The sequence below is a fragment of the Mastigoproctus giganteus genome, chromosome 3, assembly GCF_048544385.1.
Source record: "Mastigoproctus giganteus isolate SK-2022 chromosome 3, ASM4854438v1, whole genome shotgun sequence".
Lineage (NCBI taxonomy): Eukaryota > Metazoa > Arthropoda > Arachnida > Uropygi > Thelyphonidae > Mastigoproctus > Mastigoproctus giganteus.
This window is the reverse complement of record NC_143577.1, coordinates 109545299-109569968: the sequence shown is the minus strand read 5'-3', so window position 1 is coordinate 109569968 and position 24670 is coordinate 109545299. Positions and strand designations below refer to the sequence as shown.

The 24670-nt window shown below is 38.8% G+C and overlaps 1 protein-coding gene across 1 annotated transcript in view; it reads right to left on the bottom strand.

Annotated features, from left to right (window-relative positions):
* LOC150088215 (prolyl 4-hydroxylase subunit alpha-1-like) overlaps positions 1-24670 on the bottom strand; it is a 244939-nt gene that overhangs the window by 79050 nt on the left and 141219 nt on the right. Inside the window, exons 8-9 of the mRNA XM_090370629.1 lie at positions 21862-22058; positions 16935-17108 (exon numbers count right to left, since the gene is read on the bottom strand). Of these exons, the coding sequence (XP_090226755.1) occupies positions 16935-17108; positions 21862-22058 (371 nt within the window). The remainder of the gene's footprint in view (positions 1-16934; positions 17109-21861; positions 22059-24670) is intronic.

Genomic DNA, 24670 nt, shown 5'->3' with positions numbered 1-24670 from the left:
TTCCTGAACTTACTCCTGTTCTGTGTTTCTTTTTTCACTCTCTTATTCCAAAGGTGTTTTTCCTTCTGCTTGAAAATTTGCTCATATCCAGCCAGTTCCTAAAAATGGTGACAAATCCCTCGCATCCAACTATCGTCCCATTGCAATCACCTCTGCTCTTTCCAAATGAATGGAGAAATCAATTAACTGCCAACTGTTAAACTATCTAGAAGCCTTTTATCTGATCAATGATCAACAGAATGGATTCCATCAATGTCAATGACAGAATTTTTATTCTGGCTTATGTTACCCATCTTTGGACAAATTCAATGGAAAAGTTTGGTGAAACTCAAGCAGTTGCTCTTGACATTTCAAAGTCTTTTGATCGTGTTTGGCATATAGGTATTCTAAATTAGCTTCCATCTTATGGTTTACCAACTGTTTTTGTAATTGGGAATCCAGGTTTCTCTCTGACCGCTCAATGCAGTGATGGTAGATGGCTCTCTGTTGTATAACTTCTCCACTAATGCTGGCGTTCCTCAAGGTTCAGTTCTTTCTCCCACTCTTTTCCTCTTGAATAATAATGACCTTCTTCCATTGACCGGAAATCCTATCCAATGTTTTGCTCATGATGGCACATTGCATTCCACCTTCCAGTTTGAGAAACCTTGCCCTGCTCAAACAGCTTCAACTTCTCGAATATCCACTATCAATTCCTTAAATTCTGATCTCCAGTGGGGCAATGATAACTCAGTTGATTTCAATCCTTCTAAAACTCAATCCTGTCTTATATCTCACAAAACGGATTCTTCTGCTCCTATGCTTATCTTTGAAACACAGAATCAGCTTTTCTTCTTCCTCATTTATTAGGCGCCTCCGTAGCCAGGTGCGCAGAAGCAGCAGTGCGTAGCACACGCTTCTTGATTAGACTGGGGTTCGAGCCTGTGACCACCAAATACGGAGGATGTGGAAAGGTAAGGGGATGGCCACCACATATCCCCGTTGTAATATGGCCTTAGTTGCTAATGCTCCTAAAAAAAAAAAAAAAATAATAACAAATCCTCATTTATTCCTTCAACTTTCCATCTTTTGGAACAACGTTCCTTCATAAGTATTTCCTAAAAATTACAATTTACAGAATTTCAAATCTAATGTCAACAAAATATCTTCTTTCATCTTTTCGCCCTACAACCCATGCAAAGTACTAAGTACAATAGGTTTTAATAATGCAAGATTGCATGAAGATCCTCAGGAGCTCACATCTGGTGAGTATGGGCTTGGCACACCCAGGGTCCTGAGATGGATATCATCATTCTTTTTCTTGATGATTCCTCTCTCTCAGGAATTTTTTTTTGGCTAGGGCAGCATAAGCCTCAGGCTTCCTTGCACAGTATGGCTAATAATAATAATAATAAATAAATAATAATACCTCTCGTGCTTGGGATTTTCATTAAAAAAAAAATTATATAGAACGATTTAAGTTGATATTTCTATAATCTCCATATATATAATATTTACTTTCTTGACATGGCAGCCTGTTTCATAGGCTACCAATAATATTTAGTATTGCCTTTATTTTGACTTGTCACATTAAGGCCTCTGCTGCCAAGGCACTATTAAAAACCAAATAAATCAACCAACCAACCCAATCTGCTTCAAAATGGAATAGAAATTTTAGTTTTCATCTAGCACATCACTCTGCATAGTTTTCGATGTTTGTAAACTTATAGCTATTTTTAACTCAGTTTTTTATGCTGATTTCAGAAATGTTAATTTTTTTGTGTCACGTAATATTTTTTCACAGGTCACTTAAGTTGATGTCATGGTTGTATTATTGAATGTATTATGTTAGGAGTAAATACTTGGAATTTTTAAATTAAATCTTCACATGTTGGCAACACTGCCTTCAGTTATTTGTTTGATCTTTACAACTCCATGCAGCAGTGCTTATCAGCGTGAGTTCAGTTTATTTTTAAGGTTATTGGGTCAACCTTGTGCTGAAAAGTGAGTAAAATTTCTTCATGCAAATATTTGAACAATCTGAACCTATTTTGTTATTTTTGTGGAAGTTAAGTATTCTTTTTTTTTTTTTTTTTTGGTAGTTGTTGGCGCATAGGCTTCTGTGGCCATAATGCACTCCCAAGGTTTTTGCAGTACTTTGATCCAAGCCTGAGGCAGGAACCGAACCCACGACCTTTGGGTTGCCAGGCAGGCACTTTACCCACCCGGCTAGCCCGGTCGGTTAGTTACGTAATCCTCAAGCAGACAAGATATTACAGAATTTGTAAAAAATGTGTTTTCTGCTTATTTTGGTGACCAAGATAAACAATGGACTCCGTATAAAGTTTGCAACTTGTGTTGAGGCACTGAGATTGTGGAAAAGTGATTAAAAGAGGGCTATACCATTTGCAATTCCCATGATTTGGGGGACGGGAGCCTACAAACCACTGTGATGACTGTTACTTTGCTTGGTTAATGTAGAGGGATACAAATCAAAGAGTTAGAAGGGCATTGTGTATTTACCCTAATATTCCATCTGCCATTAGACCATTTCCAAATGGAGATAACCTGCTGATTCCATTTTATTATTTGGTTTTTTTTTTAGGAGCATTAGCAACTAAGGCCATATTGCTCTGGGGATATGCAGTGTTCATTCCCTGACCTTTCTGCATCCTCCGTATTTAGTGGTCATGGGCTCGAACCCCAGTCTAATCAAGAAGCATGTGCTACGCACTGTCACTCCTGCCCACTTGGCTACGGAAGTGCCAACTGATTCCATGCCCTCCACTTATATTAGAGAATGTAGCAGCAGTGAGTACTGAAAATGAAGCTTCAGAAGATGAAACTGAAGTGTACACATCTGGAGACAGAGTCTAGCCCTGAAAAGTTTTCACAGCATGAACTCAATGATCTGGTAAGAGATTTAAATTTACCAAAGGAATCTGCCGAACTCCTTGGTTCTAGACTTAAGTGAAAAAATCTTATAGTACATGGAACATTTTTCTCATGGTGGAGACACAGAGAACAAGAACTAGTCCCCTACTTTTCTAAGGATGATTTTATGGTTTTTTGCAGTAATTAAATAACTTAATGAACTATTTAAGAATTAGTTATAATCCTACACAGTGGAGACTTTATTGACTCATCAAAAATGAGTCTCAAAGTATGTTGCTCCACAATGGAAATAAATTATTGGAAAAACGTTTGAGCAAAAAGTCAAGTAAGGCTGAACATTCTCTCTCTCTCTCTCTCTCTCTCTCTCTCTCTCTCTCTCCCTCCCTCCCCCCCTCCCCCCCCCCCCTCCAGGCACCTTCACTGACTCTTTTCAGAAACTTTTATACCAGTGTAGTAAGTGCATTCAATTAAGTGGTGATTACTTTGAATAAAAATAAAACCATTTTTGAGCTCCTTCACACTGTGTTCTTTTTTTATACCCAGTAATTTTGAGGGAGGCCACTAGGGAGTGTATTGAACCACTGAAGTTAATTATCAGGGCATCTTTGGACTCAGAAGACATTCCTTTGGATTGGAGAAGTGCCAACATGTCACCAATACATGGTGATACATTGGTAACTACAGACCAGTTTGTCTCATTTCAGTGGTATCTTAGACACAATGATTAAGAATGCAATCCAGGGATAGTTAGATAGATATGGCATTCTAAATAATATTCAACATGGTTTTGTTAAGAGAAAATCATGTTTAACTAAATTAGTAAGCTATTTTGATACAGTTACTCATGAGCTGGCTGTAGAGAACAATTTTGACATAGTTTATTTGTATTTTAGCAACACATTTGACTCAGTCCCTCCTGAGAGATTACTGTATAAGCTGGAATATATTGAAGTTACTGGAAAAATTCTGGCTGGCTGCAGGGCAGAAAGAAGATGGTTGATTCAGATCGATATAAAGTTAGAAGTGGGGTCTCCCAAGGATCGGTTCTTGCACCACTGTTATTTCAAAACTGTCCTTCCTCCCACACCTATAGTATATCCAAAGAAGATAAGAAATTACAGAGAATTGGTGGCAAGGGTCACCCACAGGGACTGGGGTCTAAACTGACATACCCTAGCTCTGTTTTACAAAGCAGTCTTTATTCCAGCCACCTCATATGCTGCAGGGGTCTGGTATCATCGGGCAACTATTGTCACAAATCAGAAGAAATTAGCTACCATTCAAAGAGCAATACTACTTACCATCACCAGAGCCTGCTACATGGTGAGCACTCCTGCTCTCCAAGTCCTCGCTGGAGTCCTCCCTCTAGATCTTGAAATAATTAGATGCGGCATGTTGTATCATCTGTCCAAAGGAATGTTCACTACCACCATTGGATTCACCACTTACCCAACAATCAATCGCAGAGAAAAGGCACCTTCTTGCTCCCCTGCAGCAAGCCTGTCAGGACAGATCGATGACATCCACTAAGGGAGCAATTACAAAGAAATTCATCCCGAAATAATGTTCATGTTCCCAAAAGCCCCAAGCTGGTTTTCCCCTGGCCAGTACATAACGTACCTCCTCACAGGCCATGTGTCGATACAAAAAAAATTAATGTCTCTGGGCATCACAGATAATCCATGCTACCACTGTGACACTGATGAATCTTGGCACCATATAATGTATGACTGTCCTGACTATGAAGACTTGAGATCTATTCTGATCACAAAGATTATTAATTTGCCAAAGGACCAAGAACAAATACTAATTCATAACCATGACAATTATAAATACTTCACTTTTGCACAGGATGTCTTCAACAGACAAAGAACATTAAGGAGTCTAAACCACCAAGAGCAATAACTTGAGACAGATTCTGGGCACCCCTCTCCAGTAGCATCAACCGCCCACCTCATTGAAGCTCAATTGAACTGAATTTCACTTCCTTCATCCAAGTTCCATTGGGCTGATATCTGCAACTGAATCTGCAGGCAAGGTCAACTGGGACCTGATCCCACGCAAGACTCCAATAACCCAGACATTGGAGACACCAGCAGCTTCCTGCCACAAGCCACATTGGCAATCAGACCAAACACTCTAGCCCGGTTTTCTTTTACTCTCCTCTCCCCCTCCGGCCGCCTTCTTCTGCCTGGTGAGGCCTGGGCCTGCCTCACTGACTCTCCGGGGTTGCCTTCTTTATTGTCCCCATACCTCTGTCTTTTCCCCCCAGCCTTCAGCTCCCCCTACTCTGTCTATCTCGCAGTGTACACCCCACAAAACTTATCAATTAATAATGTTCAAATTTAAACCATGCTTACATTACTCTTGGCCTTTTATATTCTAGTGTTAATGCCCTTTTTTATTTCTTTTTATTTATTTATTTTTTTTTTACATAGGCCCTTGCTACTGAAATCTTTGAAAACTAGGTGGCAAGGCCTGCCAGAGTACAAAAATCTACTGCGTACCTGACCTGCCTCCCCGGGCCAAGTGCGGTAATGGTGGGTCCCAACAGGGGCCCAATGACTAAATGGTCAGAAGAATAACGGTACACAACACTAACCATCCATCCACTCCCCACACAATTTTTAAATCTCTGGCCTTCACAGAGTTCTGTGCTACACAAACAGAGTACACAACGTGGAGACGGGGGAAACCCCTTGTGCCACAGACAACTAACACACTTTGCACTTTGCACTTGTTATTTCTGATTTTCATAAATGACAAACAATGGGATAGATGGCTTGATGTCAAAATTTGAAGACAATGTAAAGATTGGTAGAGTTGTTATTGATCAGTACCAAGTGGCCCTCCTTCAGGATGTCTTGAACAGGCTGCAAGAATGGTCAGAAAAGTGGCAGCTTTGTTTTAATGCAGCAAATTGCAAGTTCTTACACCTAGAAAATAGCAACCCCAAAATAAATTATACACTTGGTGGGGGTGAATTAAAAACAGTGGTGGAGAAAAGAGATCTGGGCATTACAATGCAGGCAGATATGAAGTTTTCTGAATAGTGTAAACAGGCAGCCAGGAAGGCCCACAGTGTCCTATCGATGACTTATCAAAAGTTAACCTGTAGGGATAGGGAGATCATAATCCCACTGTATAAGGCAATTATAAGGAATACTGTGTTCAAGTATGGAGACCCCATCTGAAAAAAAGACATTGAGCTTCTTAAAAGGGGGTCCAAAGACAGGCAACTCGCATGGTGAGAATGGCAAAAGGGTGACCATACAAGGAAAGATTCTATATATGTGGGCTACAGAGCTTGCAAACCATTCACCTCAGAGGTGACCTGAGATTTATAAGGTTTTGAGTGGGGTTAGTAAAATGAATGAAAGTGAAATTCTCACTGTTATAAGGAATTCTAGAACTAGGGGTCATAAACAGACAGGTCTTGAGGTTTAGATTAGATTGTAAGAATTTTTCTTTTAGTCAGCTAGTCGTTGATTGCTGGAATAAGTTGCCCTCACAGGTAGTTGAAGCTGACAGTTTGAATAAATTCAAAGGTGAACTGGATAGCTACCTGTGGGAGGAGGAAAGCATATAATTTTCATTTTCTTATCTACTAGTATTTTTTTCTGGCCAGTGCAGCAAAAGCCTGTAGCTTCCTTGCACTAGATGGCTATTACTATTACTAAATATGGATTAATTGCAGTAGCTCTCTTATGTATTTGAAAGAAACATATGAAAACTTGAAGAAGTCGTTGCAAATATTAAGTACAAAGAATATGTTTGGTTGGTCTGTGCTGATGTTAAAATGATAGGCATGTTACTTGGACAGCAATCTGGCTGCACAAAACTGCCTTGCTCATAAGCTACACTGGCTATGGTGTGCTTGTGTGTGAGTATGAAAAAGTCACTAGGATATTAAATGTATGGAGATGGAACTGTAAAGCAAAAATACTGCAAGAAAATCATAGAAGCACAAATTTACCCATCGTAGATAAGTTTTTAAAATGAGAGGAGAGTGTTTAGTGGACTTTTCTACCACACTGCCCACATGTATTTAAATATAAAAGTCTGGTAAAAGTAGCATGTTGTTATAATTTCAGTTCACAAATTCTGCCAAAATGAATAAAAATTTATGAAAAATCAAATTTTCTTTTGTGATTTTTGAAGAAACCTGATGTGATAAAAACAAATGGAAGTAATTTTTTAAATAAACATTAGAAAATGATTCAGAAACATCCTTTTCTGAGAAAAACATAAGTGACTTTTTTACAAAATGCAGATTAGTGCCATTCTATGGCCAAGAGAAATTATAACAAAAACTCCAGCCCAAACATGGCATTCTTAAATCTGGAGACTTGGAGTCAAACCTGTAGAGGTAGTAACTGTACTTCATCCTGATATAAAGACTGTACCAAAAGCAATGTTGTAACAAAAAAAAAAAAAAAAAAAAAAATATATATATATATACAGTATATATATATATATATATATATATATATATTTTTTTTTTTTTGGCACCACCAATTGAAAACACTGGTAATCACTTCTGATTAAAATAGGAACTTTAATAAGTCTCTGGCTACCAAATACACAGAAGCCATCACAGTTCTCAATTTACAAACTAATTTTAATTTCTACTACTGAGAAAGACATTTAACAATAAAATATCTTGACACATATGTTAATCAACCTTGCAGGACACCGGCAGAATTACTTAACTAGTACAGTTCAATGTGGAAAAAAAAGTCATGAATTACGGTTGAATTTGAAAGTGTCTGCAATTCTGCCAGACGCGATAGGAGGGAGTATATGATAAGAGCCTTGTCGATCAATTGAGGCCTGGACAGACTGTGCAAGGCTCAAGGGGTAGAATTTTTCTCAGCCCGGTCTGTGCTTGTTAACTGGAGGGAGAGGGGCTTCTACAGGGATGGGATACACTTAAATAGAAAGGGTGCAAGAATATTTTCTGATGCTATCGAGGCAGTGTTAGGTGGATCAGAAAACTGCTAGCTTTGGGGGATACATGGACTAATAGATTAACAGTAGCCGCTGGCAGAGGTGAAGTGATTCTTCCACTGCTTCTATTGGAATGAGCAGCAGCCTGGAAAACGAGGTGCAGGGGATTTCAGAGACTGCTGGGAGTCATTTTGGAACAAGTAAATACATGGGCTGTTAGGATAGCTAAGAACAGGAACAGGTGCATGTATACTTACATGTACACCACTCCTCGCATTGGTGTACATGTATACTTACATGTACACCAATGCTAGGAGTTTGGGAAATAAATTTGATTAATTTCAGGTATTGGTTAAAACATCAAAGGTAGATTATTTTTGGGATATCAGAGACATGGTGTCACACAGATATAAGGAATGCAGAAATGGAATTTGGTGAGTACAATGTGTACAGGAAGGATAGACAGGATAGGAACGGAGGAGGGGTGATGCTATTAGTTAAGAAACACATAAAATCCAAGGAAGTACAGCAAGTCGACATAGGTGGACGGAGCAGTGTCAAGTTATTTTGGTGTGACATAAGCACTGGGACAGCCAAATTGAGAGTAGATGTGTATTATAGGCCTAATGACTCTGATGAGTATAATAAGGTGGCAAATGAAGTTTAACATTGACAAATGTAAAGTACTAGATATGGGAAACAGTAATCGCAGAGTAACGTATCAACTCTGTAGTAGCACACTGACTGTGTAGAGAATGAAAAGGACTTGGGGGTAATTGTGCAGGCAGATATGAAGTTTTCTGAGAAGTGGAGATGGTCTGCAAGAGTAGCTCATGGTGTCTTGTCAATGATATACAGGAATTTTTCTAGCAGGGATAAGGAGGTGATTATTCCCTTGTATAAGGCAATGGTCAGGCCACACCTTCAGTACTGTATACAGGTCTGGAGGTCTAATTTAAGAAGGATGTAGAGCTGTTGGAATGAGTACAGAGAAGAGCAACAAGATTAGTGAACAGAACAAAGGGTTGCTCTTACAAAGAAAGGCTTAAGTTTTGCAAATTACAGTGTCTGGAGACTAGGCACCTGCAAATTGATCTGATTGAGGTGTATAAAGCCCTGAATGGTTTGAGCATGCTCAATGCTGATGGGATTCTTCCTCTTGCTAAGAATAATCACCTGAGAGGGCATAAATTCAAACTGAGGAAAGACGGTTCTAGGATAGATGTGCGGAAGTTTGCCTTTAGCCAGCGGGTGGTTGATTGCTGGAACAAACTTCCATCTGTCATTGTAAAAGTTGATAGCTTAAATAGATTAAAGGCAGAACTTTGCAAACATTTGGAATGAGGGGATGGGTGAAATAAAGGTTTGTTTGTTTTTTTGTTTTTTTTTGGCTGATGCTATATAAGCTTGCTTTCTTGCATCATGTGCCCTTGCTAATGCTAATGCTAATAAACAACTGTACAAAGAAATAGAGTGGGCCAGTAAATCAGATTGTCTTATAATGGAGGATTTTAATTTCCCAGATAATGACTGGGATTTGTGGGTTGGTCACTCACACACTAGCAAGGTTTTTGTGGATTTATTGGATGATTGTTTTCAACTGCAGCATGTTTGGCAGCAACTAGAGGGAGTAATATTCTTGATCTGATTATGAGTAGTGATTCTTCATGCATTAAGAATCTTCAGATAAAGGAACCACTAGGTGGCAGTGATCACAGTGTGCTGAAGTGGAACTTACTCAAAGAGGTAACTACCATCAGGAGTAAAGTGAAGGGTTTTTGCTTTCGTAAAGGTTAATGTGGTGGTCTCAGAGAGTTTTTAAATTCTATACAGTGGGACCAACTGATGATGTTACCAACAACAAATTCAAAATCGGAAGCATTTAAAGAATTAATCTTGGAAGTTACTAGGCTTTTCATACCAACGAAGGAATATTGTTCAAGGTTTAGGTCTAAATGGATATCAGAAAAACTAATGAGACATGTGGTAGAAAATAAAAATGCATGGGACACATATAAATTAAAAGGTGACACAGAAGCCTATGATAGATATAAGCTGGTCTGTAACCAAGTTACAAAGGACAAAGGTTAGGCAGATGAAGGCAGATTACAAGAAATATTTGGGAAAGGATGCAAAGAAAAACAGCAAAGAGTTCTTTACTTATGTACACTCTAGAACAGGCAAACTTTTTGGCTGAAGGGCCACATTAGGAATTCAAAAAGAAGGCGGGCCGCACGTAAAATACTATTTTTAGATATATATTATTTGTTATCATGAAGAAGAAATATAACATAAAAAAATTATTCTCTAACAACCTAGAATTTAATGAGATGAATGGAACTGTTTTACATCTTTTAACATTTTTTTTTAATTTCGGGCGTTAATTTTGTAGTTTAGATTCTTAAAACTGCTTGTAAATGTTTATCGGTGATGCGTGATCGTAAAGAATTTTTATTTAGATTCATGATGGAAAATGTTTGTTCACATATGTAGGTTGATCCAAAAATAACCAACATTTTTCTGGCAAAATCTTTATAAGTTCGTCGAATTTGTCCGAATTAAGAGTATTGAAAATTTACAGATTTCCTCAGGACGGTGCAATTCCCTTAAATCGGCATCACACTGCAGATCTATAATCTGAAGCTGTAGTTCACTCGGTGCAATATCAATTTCTATTGAAAATGGGTCGTGCACTATTGCCAAACTTGTCTCAATTTTTTGGCAGTCGCCAAATCTTTATGAAAAGTCGTCATTCAAAGCGTTGATGATTTCACAATATTTTTCAAATTCGATATTTTTCTGGAATCTTCAGCAACTTCATGGTTGGAAAGTGGTCTACCTTGTTAATTAATAAATGTTGAAGGAACAACTGGAGTTTTAATTTAAATCCATTCAAACTTTTTACCATATCATGGGCGTATAAATTTTTCCCATGTAACACGGTGTTGAAAGTATTTGTGTGTCATGATGTCCAGGGTAAATGCAAAATCACAAATCCAGTTATTATCAGTTAATTCGGGAAAGTCCATAATATTTTTCAGTTTTAAAATTAAATGATGTCATCTTTAAGATCCCATAACTGATGAAGAACTTTTCCTAAGCTAAGCCATCAAATTTGGCTATGATAAGGAATATCTGTGTACTCAGATTCAATATCTTGAAGAAAATTAACGAATTGTCTGTGTTTCAGGCCCCTCAATCGTATTAAATTTACTAGTTTAGTAATACAAGATGTGACATGTTCAACTTTTAACACATTTTTACATAATACTTGTCGATGTATAATACAATGAATTGTAATTAAATTATAATCAGGATAATTTTCACAAATTTTAACCTGAATTTTCTTTAACGCTCCAACATTTTTACCTGTTGAACATGGTGCTCTGTCAGTTGTTACACTTACCATTTTGTTCCATTGTAAATTATATCTTGTTAAGCATTTTTCAAATATATCAGCTCCCGTTCTTTGGTCTTTAAGAGATTCCACTGAAAGAAGCTCTTCAATAATTTCAAAATTATAGGTACATCCACGTATGAAAATTAATAACTGTGCAGTAGTATTCTTTTAGTCGTTACTTTCGTTGAGAGCTATCGAGTACCATGTTATGGATTCTAATACTGATAATAATTGCTCATTCAAATTTGTATCGATACATTCAATTCTTCTTACTACGGTTCGCCGAGATAAATTCAAATTTGTGTTTAATGTCCGGACATATAATTCCACAAGCTTCAGTCATACATTCTTTAATGTAGTCTCCATCAGAAAAAGGCTCATTGCTTTTTGCAATTATATGAGAAATAACAAAACTTGCCTCTACAGTAGCTTCTTCTTCCTTAGTTAGCCGCATCAACACATTTTGTTGTCTAGATAAATTTTGAATCAATCCATCAGCAGTTTTCTTTCTCGCTTCTCGAGTTAAATTGGCACCATATTCGGAATGTTTAGTATTTATTGTACTCTTTCAACACTGAGACACTCTCCCAGCATATGAGACAAATAGTCTTGATATTTATTTTAGCAAAAAAATATTTTGTGTTCCACTCTTCATTGAAGACACGATGCTCTTGTTGAATTTTTCGTGTTTTATTCATTTTTAAAAGGGCGTAAATATTATTTTTATCGCTACTGGCACCAAGATGATAACCGAAGATAACGCAAAAAAACTAACTGCGGGATGACCATCAGAGAAAACACATTGGAACTGCGACCAGTCAGCAGTCCTATCCTATTACACCAACACCGCAGCAAAGTCGTTGTCGTCATCACTGGTTGTCTGTTACCGTAGTTTCGCGCGGTTAGTTTATAATCGCAAATTATACAGTTATAAAAGCGCCCATTGGCTCGCTCCGGTTTGCGCACAATTTTAAATTCTATCTCAATTTGAACAATACAGAGATGATAAAACAATTTACAACTCGACAAATTCTATAATGTATTACATATACAAATTTATTTTTCAAAAAGGCTTCGCAAAAGGCATAAAATAAGTAAACTTTTTTCTACAATACAATTAAAGCTCGCGGGCTGCATGCGGCCCGTGGGCCATGGTTTGCCTGGGCCTGCTTTAGAAGGAAGGGGATAGATCAGATTGGTCTATTGATATCGATGGTTTAACTGTTGATGATCCTGCTTAGTTAGCTAACAAACTAAATGAGTGTTTTGCATCTACATTCACACATGAGGAGTTATTCAAAGAGGTGTATTAAACTCTGGCAGTAAACTAGATTATTTGTAATAACTGAGAGCAAAGCAGAGGAGAAATTGTTGAAGATAAACATAAGAAAGGAACCTGAGTGGATGGGATCTATCCAGTTGTATTAAAGGAGGCAGCAAAAGAAGTACGCAAACACTTAGCATAATCATGAGAGCTTCCTTGGACTCAGAGGAGGTACTCATGGACTGGAGATGTGCAAAAATTATCCCTATTCAGAAAGTAGGATCAAAGTGTGACACAAGTAATTACAGACCTGTTAGTTTAACTTCTGTCCCTTAATGGAGGCACTGGTTAAAGAAGCACTGCAGGATCATCTAGACAAGACTTCAGTTATAGCTCGAAAACAGCATGGGTTTCTTAAGGGGAAGTCTTGTCTGACCAATCTGACTGGATACTGTGATGTAGTCACAAAGAACTGGATGCAAAGAATAATTTTGATATCATATATTTGGATCATAGAAAGTCTTTTGATACTGTTTCACATGGAAGACTGCTGCACAAATTGGAGCAGTGTAGCATTGGAGACAAATTTCTGCTATGGATAAAGGGATGGTTGGGTGGGAGAAGACAGAGAATGGTAATCAATGGACATTGCTCTTCGTGGATTAATGTTATTAGTGGAGTCCCTCAGGGTTCAGTGTTTGGTCCATTGTTGTTTTCTGTATTTATTAATGATATTGATGATGGTATATCAGACTTATTGTCTAAGTTTGAAGACGATATGAAGGTTGGCAGGGTTGTTAATGACATTAATGACAGTACGCTACTGCAACAGGATCTAGAAAAGTTGAGCAGATGGGCTGAGAGGTGGCAATTGAAATTTAACACTAACAAATGTAAAGTACTGCATATGGGAAGCAGTAACCCCAGAGTAATGTATCAACTGCGTGGTACTACGCAGTTGATACATTACTCTGGTACAACTGTGAAAGGTACAACTGCGTGGTACCTTTCATTCTCTACTACCCTGACAGTAGTAGAGAATGAAAGGGACCTGTGGTAATTGTGCAGTCAGATATGATTTTTTCTGAGCAGTGCAGACAGTCTTCAAGAGTAGTTCATGGTGTCTTGCCAATGATATACAAGAATTTTTCTAGCAAGGAGATGGATGTGATTATCCTGTTATATAAGGAAATGGTCAGGCCACACCTTGAGTACTGCATACAGATCGGAAGGAATCATTTTAAGAGGATGTAGAGCTGCTGGAACGAGTACAGTCAGTCCTCGTATAACACATGTTTACACTACACGAATTCGATCATACATAATTTATAAATAGGGGAACAATATCTTATATAACACGAACCGAATTCGCTTATGCATGATTCGCCTTTGTGTTTACAAGAAATGGCAGTCGAACACAGAATCACCCCAACCGAACGCAACACTATAGGAATGAAGAGAAGATTCTGAAAATGTATTTGTTTTTTATATCAGTGATGGGGAAACACATTTCACCATAATAAAACGTAAAAACCAACACAATTCCAGCTATCGGTATAATCGCAAATGCAATTAGATCGAGTTTACTACCAGTTTATAACAGATTCCACTAGCAGAAAGGCAACTGGAAATTGTTTTTATTGTTTTATGGTATTAACCCCTAGAAATGTGTTTAGTAAAATGTGAGATGTTAATAGTGTATCTCAGCCTTTACAGTGTTGTTTATTCAGTTGCTACATGCATGCAGCTTTGTTTATGTGTATCAAGCGTGCCTCCTCGTTTTGTAATTGTGCTTTTGTTCCCTAAAAATGAGTAAAATACTTCAAAGGTATGAAAAGGAAGCATCCTGGTGAAAATACTGCAGATTCAGAGAGAAAAAGAAAAGCAATATCGATAAACAGAGGTGGACTGGATCAAAAATTCTTACCCGGGAAAATTTATAGTGGCCTCATACTATGGTTTATGGCCAAAATCACACTGGCCTCCGGCCCACCAGGGTTTCCCCGGTAAGGCTTATGGCCAGTCCACCTCTGTCGATAGAGAAAAAATATGAAATTGTGAAATGCTTTGAGCAAAATGAATGACCATGTGATAATGCACATGCTACCGACCTAAATGAGGCAACTTCAAGAATTAGAAAGAATGCAGAGAAAATAAAAACAACTTTCATAGCAGAAACAACTCAAAGTGTAATTAAAATCCATTAGATCAAGACACAAAGAATTAGCATTAGCATTAGTAGAGGCATTTGATGCAAGAAAGCAAGCTTATGCAGCCTCAGCCAAAAAAAAAAAAAAAACCCACTTCACCCCTCTGTTCGTTCAAAATACCTGTCCAGCTGAGCCTTAAACTTATTTAGGCTATCAACCTCCACTACAAAGGATGGAAGTCTGTTCCACCAACCAACCACCCGCTGGCTAAAGGCAAATTTCCGCACGTCTATCCTACATCTGTCTGTCTTTCCTCAATTTGAATTTATGCCCTCTCAGGTGATTATTCTGAGCTAGAGGAAGAATCCCATCAGCATTGAGCATGCTCAAACCATTCAAGGCTTTATACACCTCTATCAGATCACCTCGCCGGTGCCTAGACTCCAGACACTGTAATTTGCAAAACTTAAGCCTTTCTTCGTAAGAGCACCCCTTTGTTCCATTCACTAATCTTGTTGCCCTTCTCTGTACTCGTTCCAGCAGCTCTACATCCTTCTTGAAATGAGGCCTCCAGACCTGTATACAGTACTCTAGGTGTGGCCTGACCATTGCCTTATACAAGGGAATAATCACCTCCTTATCCCTGCTGGAAAAATTCCTGTATATCATTGACAATACTCCATGAGCTACTCTTGCAGCCCATCTGCACTGCTCAGAGAACTTCATATCTGCCTGCACAACCACCCCCAAGTCCCTTTCATTCTCTACCACTGTCAGTGTAGTACCACAGAGTTGATACGTTGCTTGGGGTTGCTGTTTCCTATGTGTAGTACTTTACATTTGTCAATGTTAAACTTTATTTGCCACCTCTCAGCCCATCTGCTCAACCTTTCCAGATCCTGTTGCAGCAGCATAGTGTCAGTAGTGTCTTTGACAACCCTGCCAACCTTTGTATCGTCTGCAAACTTGGACATTAAGCTTGATATACCATCATCAATATCATTTATAAATACAGAAAACAATAATGGACCCAACACTGAGCCCTGAGGGACTCCACTAATAACATTAGTCCACGATGAGCAGTGTCCATTGATTACCACTCTCTGTCTTCTCCCCCTCAACCACCCCTTTATCCATAGCAGCAATTTGCCTCCAATGTCACACTGCTCCAATTTGTGTAGCAGTCTTCCATGTGCAACAGTATCAAAAGCCTTTCTAAGATCCAAGTATATAATATCAAAGCTATTAATTGGAAGAGATGGAACGCCTGTCATCCGTTTGGATAGAAAATCAAACAAAAAACAAGTCTGCTTACGACAGAAGTAAAAACATTAGCAATATTTTATTACGTAATAGTCGTAATAAAATGCGTAAGTATTTTATTACGATTATTTATTGTGTTTGGTAATGTTTTGGATACAAATGTGTGTTCAATCTTGGGTTGTCGGCACCTAACCCCATTTTTGCCATAGGGCCCATTGTTTATATTGCACGATTTTGCATTGCACGAGGGTTTCTAGGAATGCAACTATCGTGCTATACGAGGCCTGACTGTACAGAGAAGGGCAACAACATTAGTGAATAGAACAATGGGTTGCTCTTATGAAGAAAGGCTTAAGTTTTGCAAATTACGGTGTCTAGAGACTAGGCACCTGCGAGGTAATCTCATTGAGGCGTATAAGGCCTTAAATGGTTTGAGCATGCTGAATGCTGATAGGATTCTTCCTCTTGCTGCAAATAATTGCCTGAAAGGGCATAAATTAAAATTGAGGAAAGAGAGTTGTAGGATAGATGTGTAGTAGTTTGCCTTTAGCCAGCAGGTGGTTGATTGCTGGAACAAACTTTCATCTGTTGTTGTAGAAGTTGATAGCTTAAATAGATTCAAGGCAAAACTAGACAAACATTTGGAGCGAGTGGATGGGTGAAATTAGAAGATTTTTTTTTTTTTGTTGGTGCTATATAAGCTTGGTTTCTTGCATCATATGCCTTTACTAACGCTAATGTTAATTATTTATGCAGCTGTACATGTATGTTTGACCCTTACTTTTATAGTGTTCATATACCGGGGTTCAAGCCCGTGACTGCTGAATACGGTGCTGTTTCTTGTGTTCTGTGTATCTTGTAAACTCCTCTGATCGTTTGGTCGTCCCGGAGTATAAACAGAAAATTTATTTATTTATTTTATAACATTAATTAAATAATCATTTTACATTTACAGACAATACTGTGAAACTTTCTCCTGAAATCATACACTACACATATTTATTAAGATGTGATGAAAACTGGATATACATACACGAGGCTGGGCCAATCTCCTTATAACATCGGTTTCTTTGACTGACAAGAAATCACGATACATAACAATTCTTGGTTTTAGATAAAGTTCTTCTTCTTTCATCAGTTGCAACATAAGGTAAGGATGGCTCCCAACGTTATACTTGCATTTGAGTTTGCTCTCTTGGGCAGACGTCTATTAACAGAGAGAGATATTATCATTCATTGCATTTTTAAATAAAATTGTTTAATTAAATACAATTACTAAAAAAACTGTTTTTGTTTTTTCATCCAAAAATTTAAAAAATATAGAATAGTTAAATTACTAGTAGCCTGAAAATTTTACTTTTTAGTAATTTCTCATTATTAGCCAGTAAGGCAAACTGATTATGAAGGTTGGGTAACTATACTGAAAACAGCATGCTTCCTATAATACTTTCTTCATACATACAATGAGGAAGCAAAAATAGATTGAAGAAACCTCTATTAGTATATGTGCATGCACTGACTATATGTGTATACTCTAAATGGAAAATTCAAAAATGAAAAAGGGTAATATTTGTGTAATACAGTTTTTGTAAAAAAAAAAAAAACAAACCTTATTTTATATGGCAAGCAAGCTGACAATTTGAAGATAAAACTAAAAATTGTGTTGGATATAATTTGCTTGTTGATGGAATTAGATTCTTGATCCATTAAGCATGGTGGATAGCGGGTTCAGTGCTAGACAGAACCACAGTGGGCTCAGAGCATCTCCCTGAAAGATTCCTCTTCTAATGGGGATTGGCCTGGTTGTGATGTTCTTGACCTTAATGGTGGTACTCCATTTCGCCATTGTTGATCCTAGGAAGTTTGTCACTAATACATTGATTTCGTAGATCTTCAGAGTCTCTATTAACCAGCTATGAGGTACGGAGTCAAAAGCCTTGTGGTAATCGATGTAGGCTGTGTATAGGTTACGGTGCTTCTTGTAGGCTTGCTCCATAACTGCGGCATCTAAGGTTAATTGCTCCTTACCTCCTTTGCTCCTCCGCTTGCATCCTTTCTGCTGTTCAGCCATTATGTTCTGACTCTTTAAGTGGTCTGATATCTTCTTGGTTATGCAGCTTGTTAGGATCTTGTACATCGATGGGAGGCAGGTGATTGGCCTGTATTTCTTGTATCTTCTTCTTTAGGCTTCAGATATGTGACTCCTTCGGTGAGAAACTTCGGGATTGTCTCTGGGTGCCTTATCATTCGAGTGAACTTCTCTGCTAGGTGCTTGTGGTGCAGGTGAACTTCTTGTACCTGTAGTTGTGGATGTTATCAATTCCTGGGGTTCACCAGTTGTGGGTGTTCCGGTTTGACTGTTTTACTTCTTCTTCTCCAATCTCCCACTCTTTCATCTCTCTTATGTCCTTGGTTTTCTTCCATTCTACTTCTATCCAGGGTGCTCTGCTGTTATTTCTTACTTCACTGCTCCAGATATTTCCCCAGAACTCCTCGATCATCTTCTTCTCAGGTGGTCCATTTCCTGCTTTTTCATCTTCACCCAGTTTCTTGAAGAAGGCTCTTTGGTCCTCATCGAAGATTCGGTTGTTTATTTTCCTCTGGGAGCTCTCTTTGTATCAGTGTAGTCTCTTGCTGAGTGCAAGGAGGTTCTGCTTCAGTGTGTCCAAGTATTCTCCTATTCCTCTGATTTCTTGTCTTTATGTTTGCTGTGGATGCTGTCTCTCTTGAGGATGCTCTTCACCTTTCTGATCAATTTCTTACTTCTATTGCCCTGTTGGTACTGGATCAACTGACCTATCTTGACTCTTAATTCTTCTATCTTCTGCTGAAGGCTTCTTTTCCAAGCTGGCGGTTCCTTCTGTTTTCGGCTCTTCTGCTGCTGGTCTCTCATTTCTTTTCCATTAATCCTAGTAACTACTATGGCAGCACAGTATATGGCTGTGTAGATAGCCTCCAGCATTACACATAGTTATCAAGGTATTGTGGTATTATTTGCCGATTGAGGTGGTCTGTTACTCACACAGGATTTTATTTGGCCTCTGCTTAGGTATCATGTGAGTTCTTGTGGGGTCCATTCCTTCGACTTCTGTTATTATTATTAGCCATACGGTGCAAGGAAGCCTGAGGCTTATGCTGCACCAGCCAAAAAAAATTCCCAAGTTACCCTGAGAGAGAGAGAGAGAGAGAGAGAGAGAGAGAGAGAGAGAGAGAGAGAAGTAGAAGGAAATCACCAAGAAAGAGAAAAATGATGATATCCAGCTCAGGACCCTGGGTGTGCCAAGCTCATACTCATCAGATGTGAGCCCCATGGGTTATGATACCATTATCTCTGGTCTATTTCCATATTTCACTGAAAACATTGTTTTATTCTTTTATCTAGTGATAGTGCATTATTATTATTACTCTAATATTATTTCTCCCTGATTGGGGGTTCCACCTTGTGACGGGTATTGCTACCAATACAGGGTGGTTGTTGTTATGTCCGGTGTTACTGTTTGTCAAGGAACTCCCTGATTATCCTACAGGTGTTGAGGATTGCAACTTTCTGGAGTTCCTTGTAGGTGTTCACTGGGAGACCTATTCCTGCTAGGCTGTTAGGTAAGGTCTTTGGCACCATACCTGTGGTTGACGCGATGATCGGGATGGTCGTTACTTGTTGCATATGCCACATCTCTATTATATAATTAGTATTATTATTATTATCGGTCTTATATTACTTCTCCCTGATTGGGAATTCCACCTCGTAACAGGTATTGCTACCAAGTACACAGGGTGGTCGTTGTTATGTCTGGTGTTACTGTTCGTCAAGGAACTCTCTGATTATCCTACAGGTGTTGAGGATTGTGACTTTCTGGAGTTTCTTGTAGGTGTTCATTGCTGCTAGGCTGTTATGTAGAGTCTTTGGCACCATACCTGTGGTTGACACAATGATCGGGATGGTCGTTACTTGTTGCATATGCCACATCTCTTTGATCTCCTGTTTTAGGTTCGTGTACGTCCTGATTTTTCCCCCATGGGTTTTCTGCAGGTTGCCAGTATTGGGTACCGCTATGTCAATCAGATAGGTAGCCTTTTCATTCTTGTCCACAAGAGTTATGTCGGGTGTGTTGTGCGAGATTGTCCTATCCGTTATTATAGCACAGTCCCAGTACAGCTTGTGGGCTGGGGTCTCTAGTACTGCCTGGGGTTCGTACTTGTAGTACAGTACACTTTCTTCAACCAACTGGTATTTCCTTGCTAGCTTCTGATGTATTATCCTGGCTACCTGGTCATGTCTACGAGTGTATTCAGTCTGGGTGATCACCTTGCATCCTGCAGTGATGTGTTGGATTGTTAATGATTCTAGGTGGCATTGTCAGCATGTGTCATCAAATACTGGTCTCCTTGGCGATGTATTTTCTATAGTTCCTGGTGTTGATTACCTGGTCTTGGATGGCGAGCATGAATCCTTCAGTCTCGGGGAAGGGGGTCCCACTCGTGAGCCATGCATTGGAAACAATTTTATCTATGTGATCTTGATGGAGATCATGGTAGTATCTACCATGGAGTGTCTTCTCTGCCCATCTTTCTAACTTCGTTTGACCCTTCTGGTTGGGGGGGGGGATTCCCCGCTTAGGCTGAGTGGGGTATACTGCTTGTCTATCTTCCTTATGGCCTGGTGGAGTGCTGCTGTGTGTTTCTGGAAGTGATCCTTCAGGTTAACAATTGCTTTCTTCTGTTGCTCAATGAGGTCTATTCGGCCCCTTCCTCCTTCTTCCTGGGCAATTGTCAGTCTCTCCACAGCAGATTTCGGTGGCGGTGGCGGCTCTTGGTCATCATCGTCCTTGTCTTTCTCATGATATCCTCCAGCTCGGTGTTAGTACAATCTATGACCCCGAAGGAGTACGTTAGCACAGGGACTGCATAGGTGTTTATGGCTTTAACTGTGTTCCCTCCATTCAATTTTGCGTTCAGCAGGCTTCTGAGCCTCTGATGATATTTTTCGGTGGGGCATTTCTTGATTTCCTTGTGCTCTAACTGCTGAGCCTGCATCATCCCCAAGTATTTGTAGGCCTCTCCCTCTGAAATGGTTTCGATCTCTTTACCAGTCTGCAGTTGGTAGTTTTGGTTGACTAATTTTTCCTGACACAATTTGTGGGCCTTGCATTTGTCTAGACCAAATTCCATCCTAATATCATTGCTGAATTCTTTGGTGATCTGGAGTAGCTGCTGAAGGTGCTTCTCAGTTCCTGCGTAGAGCTTGATGTCATCCATGTACATCAGATGGGTGAGGGTGTACAGGTTCTTCTGTTCATCCTCTTGGTTTCTGTAATACTGCTATTCTGATATCATATCAACCTAGTTCTGCTAATTCCACTTCTCTCCCATACTCTCCACTTACCTACATTTCTAGGCGCCTCCGTAGCCAGGTGGGAAGGAGCAGCAGTGCGTAGCACACGCTTCTTGATTAGACCGGGGTTCGAGCCCGTCACCACCAAATACGGAGGATGCGGAAAGGTCATTCAGGGAATGACCACCGCATATCCCGGAGCAATATGGCCTTAGTTGCTAATGCTCCTAAAAACCAAATAACAACAACAACAACCTACATTTCTAATGTTGATGGTACCTTGATGGTTTAATTTTTTACATAACTTGCCTCCCAACCATGAAGTTAATCTTAGTAATTAAAATAAAAATTTAAATGTGCTAAAACTGTTTATAATCTATGAAATTTACATAGGTTTAATTATGGCTTAGATCTCAATCTACTTTGAAATACCCTCCATTCCGGGACCATCAACATTTATGATGCATCACTGTGTCATGCATCTAATAATCACCCTAACTAACTTAATTTCATAACTTATTTAATATGTTATATTAAATAAGTATTCCAAATGTTATATTTTGATGGCACTGTAAGAATAATGAAAAATACTTCAAGAAAATACTTTGGTAAGTTGTATACGACTTACCAAAAATTTTTCACCTCTACACAGTTCTGCATAAGTGTCTCTTTCAGGCAAGGAATTCAATGATTGTGATTGATCCAATATATTAATTCCAACTTCTGCAGGAACATCACCATCATCTCCCCTCTTCCTATATTCTGCTTTCGTTATTGCTTCTTCAAAATAAACTTTATTGCCCTTTCCACGGGGATGATTTGGATCTAAAAATAATTGTAAGAGATTAGAAAACAGGCCTTGTTCATCGGGTTGCATTATATCATCCAAGTTTCTTGCGATGACCGACTAACTGGTTAAATTAAAATAAAAATGATATATGCATAAGATAAAACAGAAATACAATAAGATAAAAGCATTAAAATACAATAAGATAAAAGCGTTAAAATACAATAAAATAAAAGTGTTAAAATATAATATAATAAAAGCGTTAAAATACATAGTAGTTTTCGACGCAAAGTGCCTCTTCAGAAGCTAGTCTGTGAATGGTGTACTTCAGTATATACTGATGGTTACAATAGCACAAAGGCGCCTCTGTAGCCAGGTGGGAAGGAGCAGCAGTGTGGAGCACACGCTTCTTGATTAGACCGGGGTTCGAGCCTGTCGCCACCAAATACGAAGGATGCGGAAAGGTCAGGGAATGACCACCGCATATCCCGGAGCAATATGGCCTTAGTTGCTAATGCTCCTAAAAACCAAATAACAACAACAATAGCACAAGTCAGCTGGGCATGATCATGTATCACGAGTCTGGTGTCAGTAGAGCAGAATTACGTACACGTGATGATCGCCAACACTCATCGCACTGCAATACAGTACATTCTATAATAGGGTGTAAGTGTACTCCTCTCGTGCAATTCATAGTACTATTACTGGTGGCTATGTGCAGTGCTTCAAGCCACAAGTGCTGCCAGTAATCACATGAATAGTTGACGATTGTCAAACTATTCACGTGATTGCTGCCGGTGGACTATTCACAATATGAATAGCCCACCTCATGTTCTAGAAAGATGTGAGCTTCAGGCTCACGAATTTGTTATGAAATCTAACCCGCCTCGTGTCAATCAATTTATCTCTACCGCCTACATCCCCTGTTATTCGGGCTTATCGGAACGTCTTGTTAGGATTTTGCATCTCCATCATATACAATGTGTGCAACTCCTGGGGAGGAAGTTACAACCTATTATTTCTAAGGGGAAAACACTGTTCCTCCTTTCCTATGGAGTGGTTCCGTATACCATATTACGTGTCCGGATTGTGGGGGGAGGGGGTTATGTAGGTGAGTCTGGTAGAAGATTGAAAGATCGGGTTTCTGAGCAAGAGGTGGCTCTATGAACTGCTAATTTTGAACGCTCCGCAGTCGCCGAACATTATTGGGTTGAGCAGCACAATCTTGATCCCAATGGGATATTGAAATCGTTGAAAATTCACATGATTACCGCCAGCACTCATGGCTTGAAGCACTGCACATAGCCACCAATAATAGTACTATGAATTGCAAGAGGGGAGTACACCCTATTATAGAATGTACTGTATTGCAGTGCGATGAGTGCTGGTGATTATCCCATGTACATAATTCTGCTCTACTGACACCAGACTTGTGATACATTATCATGATGATAGTAACCATCAATATATACTGAAGTACACCATTCACAGACTAGCTGATGAAGAGGCACTTCGCTTTGAAAGTTACTATGTATTTTAACGCTTTTATTATATTATATTTTAATGCTTTTATCTTATTGTATTTTAATGCTTTTATCTTATTTTATTTCTGTTTTATCTTATGTATATATCATTTTTATTTTAATATATTAATTTTAACCAGTTAGTCGGTCGTCACAAGAAACTTGGATGAATTGTAAGAGAATATAATAACTCATCTTAACAGCATAAGAAGTTAATGTTATCAAAGAGAGGTATTCAGGGTGGCTGCACTTGGTTAATGGTTACACTTCAGGTTGATCTTGAAGGGCGGGGTCTCTCAAGGTCTCTGGGACTACTTGTTTCCAATTTTCATAAATAACAGAGATGATGGGAAAGAGACAGAGCGTCAAAATTTTCAGATGTGAACATCGGGAGAGTGGTTATGATCAGTGCCAAGAAATGGCTTGGACAGGGTTTAAGGATGGTCAGAAAAGTGGCAGCAATGTTTTAATAAAGAAAAATGCAAATTCTTACACATAGGAAATAGCAGCCCCAAAACAACTTGAATACACTTTATGGGGTTAAATTAAAAACTGTGAAGGAAGAAAGGGATTTGCGAGTTACAACACAGTTAGGCAAAAAGTTTTCTAAGAAATGTGCATAGGCAGCAAGAAGGGTCCATGGTTTCCTAACTGTTGATGGTCAAAATATATGAAGGCTATTGTAACACCAGACTTGTCAAAGTATGGAGAGAGCACCTTAAAAAAAAAGATTGAGCATCTTGAAAGGGACCAAAGATTGGCTTGGTGAGTTATGTACAAAAAGACATCTGTATCAGGAAAGACTTCAAATATGTGGGCTACAGAGCCTGGCAAACATGCAACTTAGAGGGGACCTGATTGTGATCATAAGGATCTGCAAGGGAGGTAGTAAAATGAATGATGGTGAAATTTTCAGTTATAAATGATTCCAGGCCTAGAGGCCATAAATTCAAATTACAGGGAAAGAAATTTTAGCTTGGATTATAGGAAATTTTATTTTAGCCAGTGTGTTAATTATGGAACTAAGTTACTTTCACAGGCAGTTCAAGCTGACAGCTTGGAGAATTTCAGAGGTCATTTGAATAGTTACCTATATTAGGAGGAGAAACATTTAAATTGTTTATTTT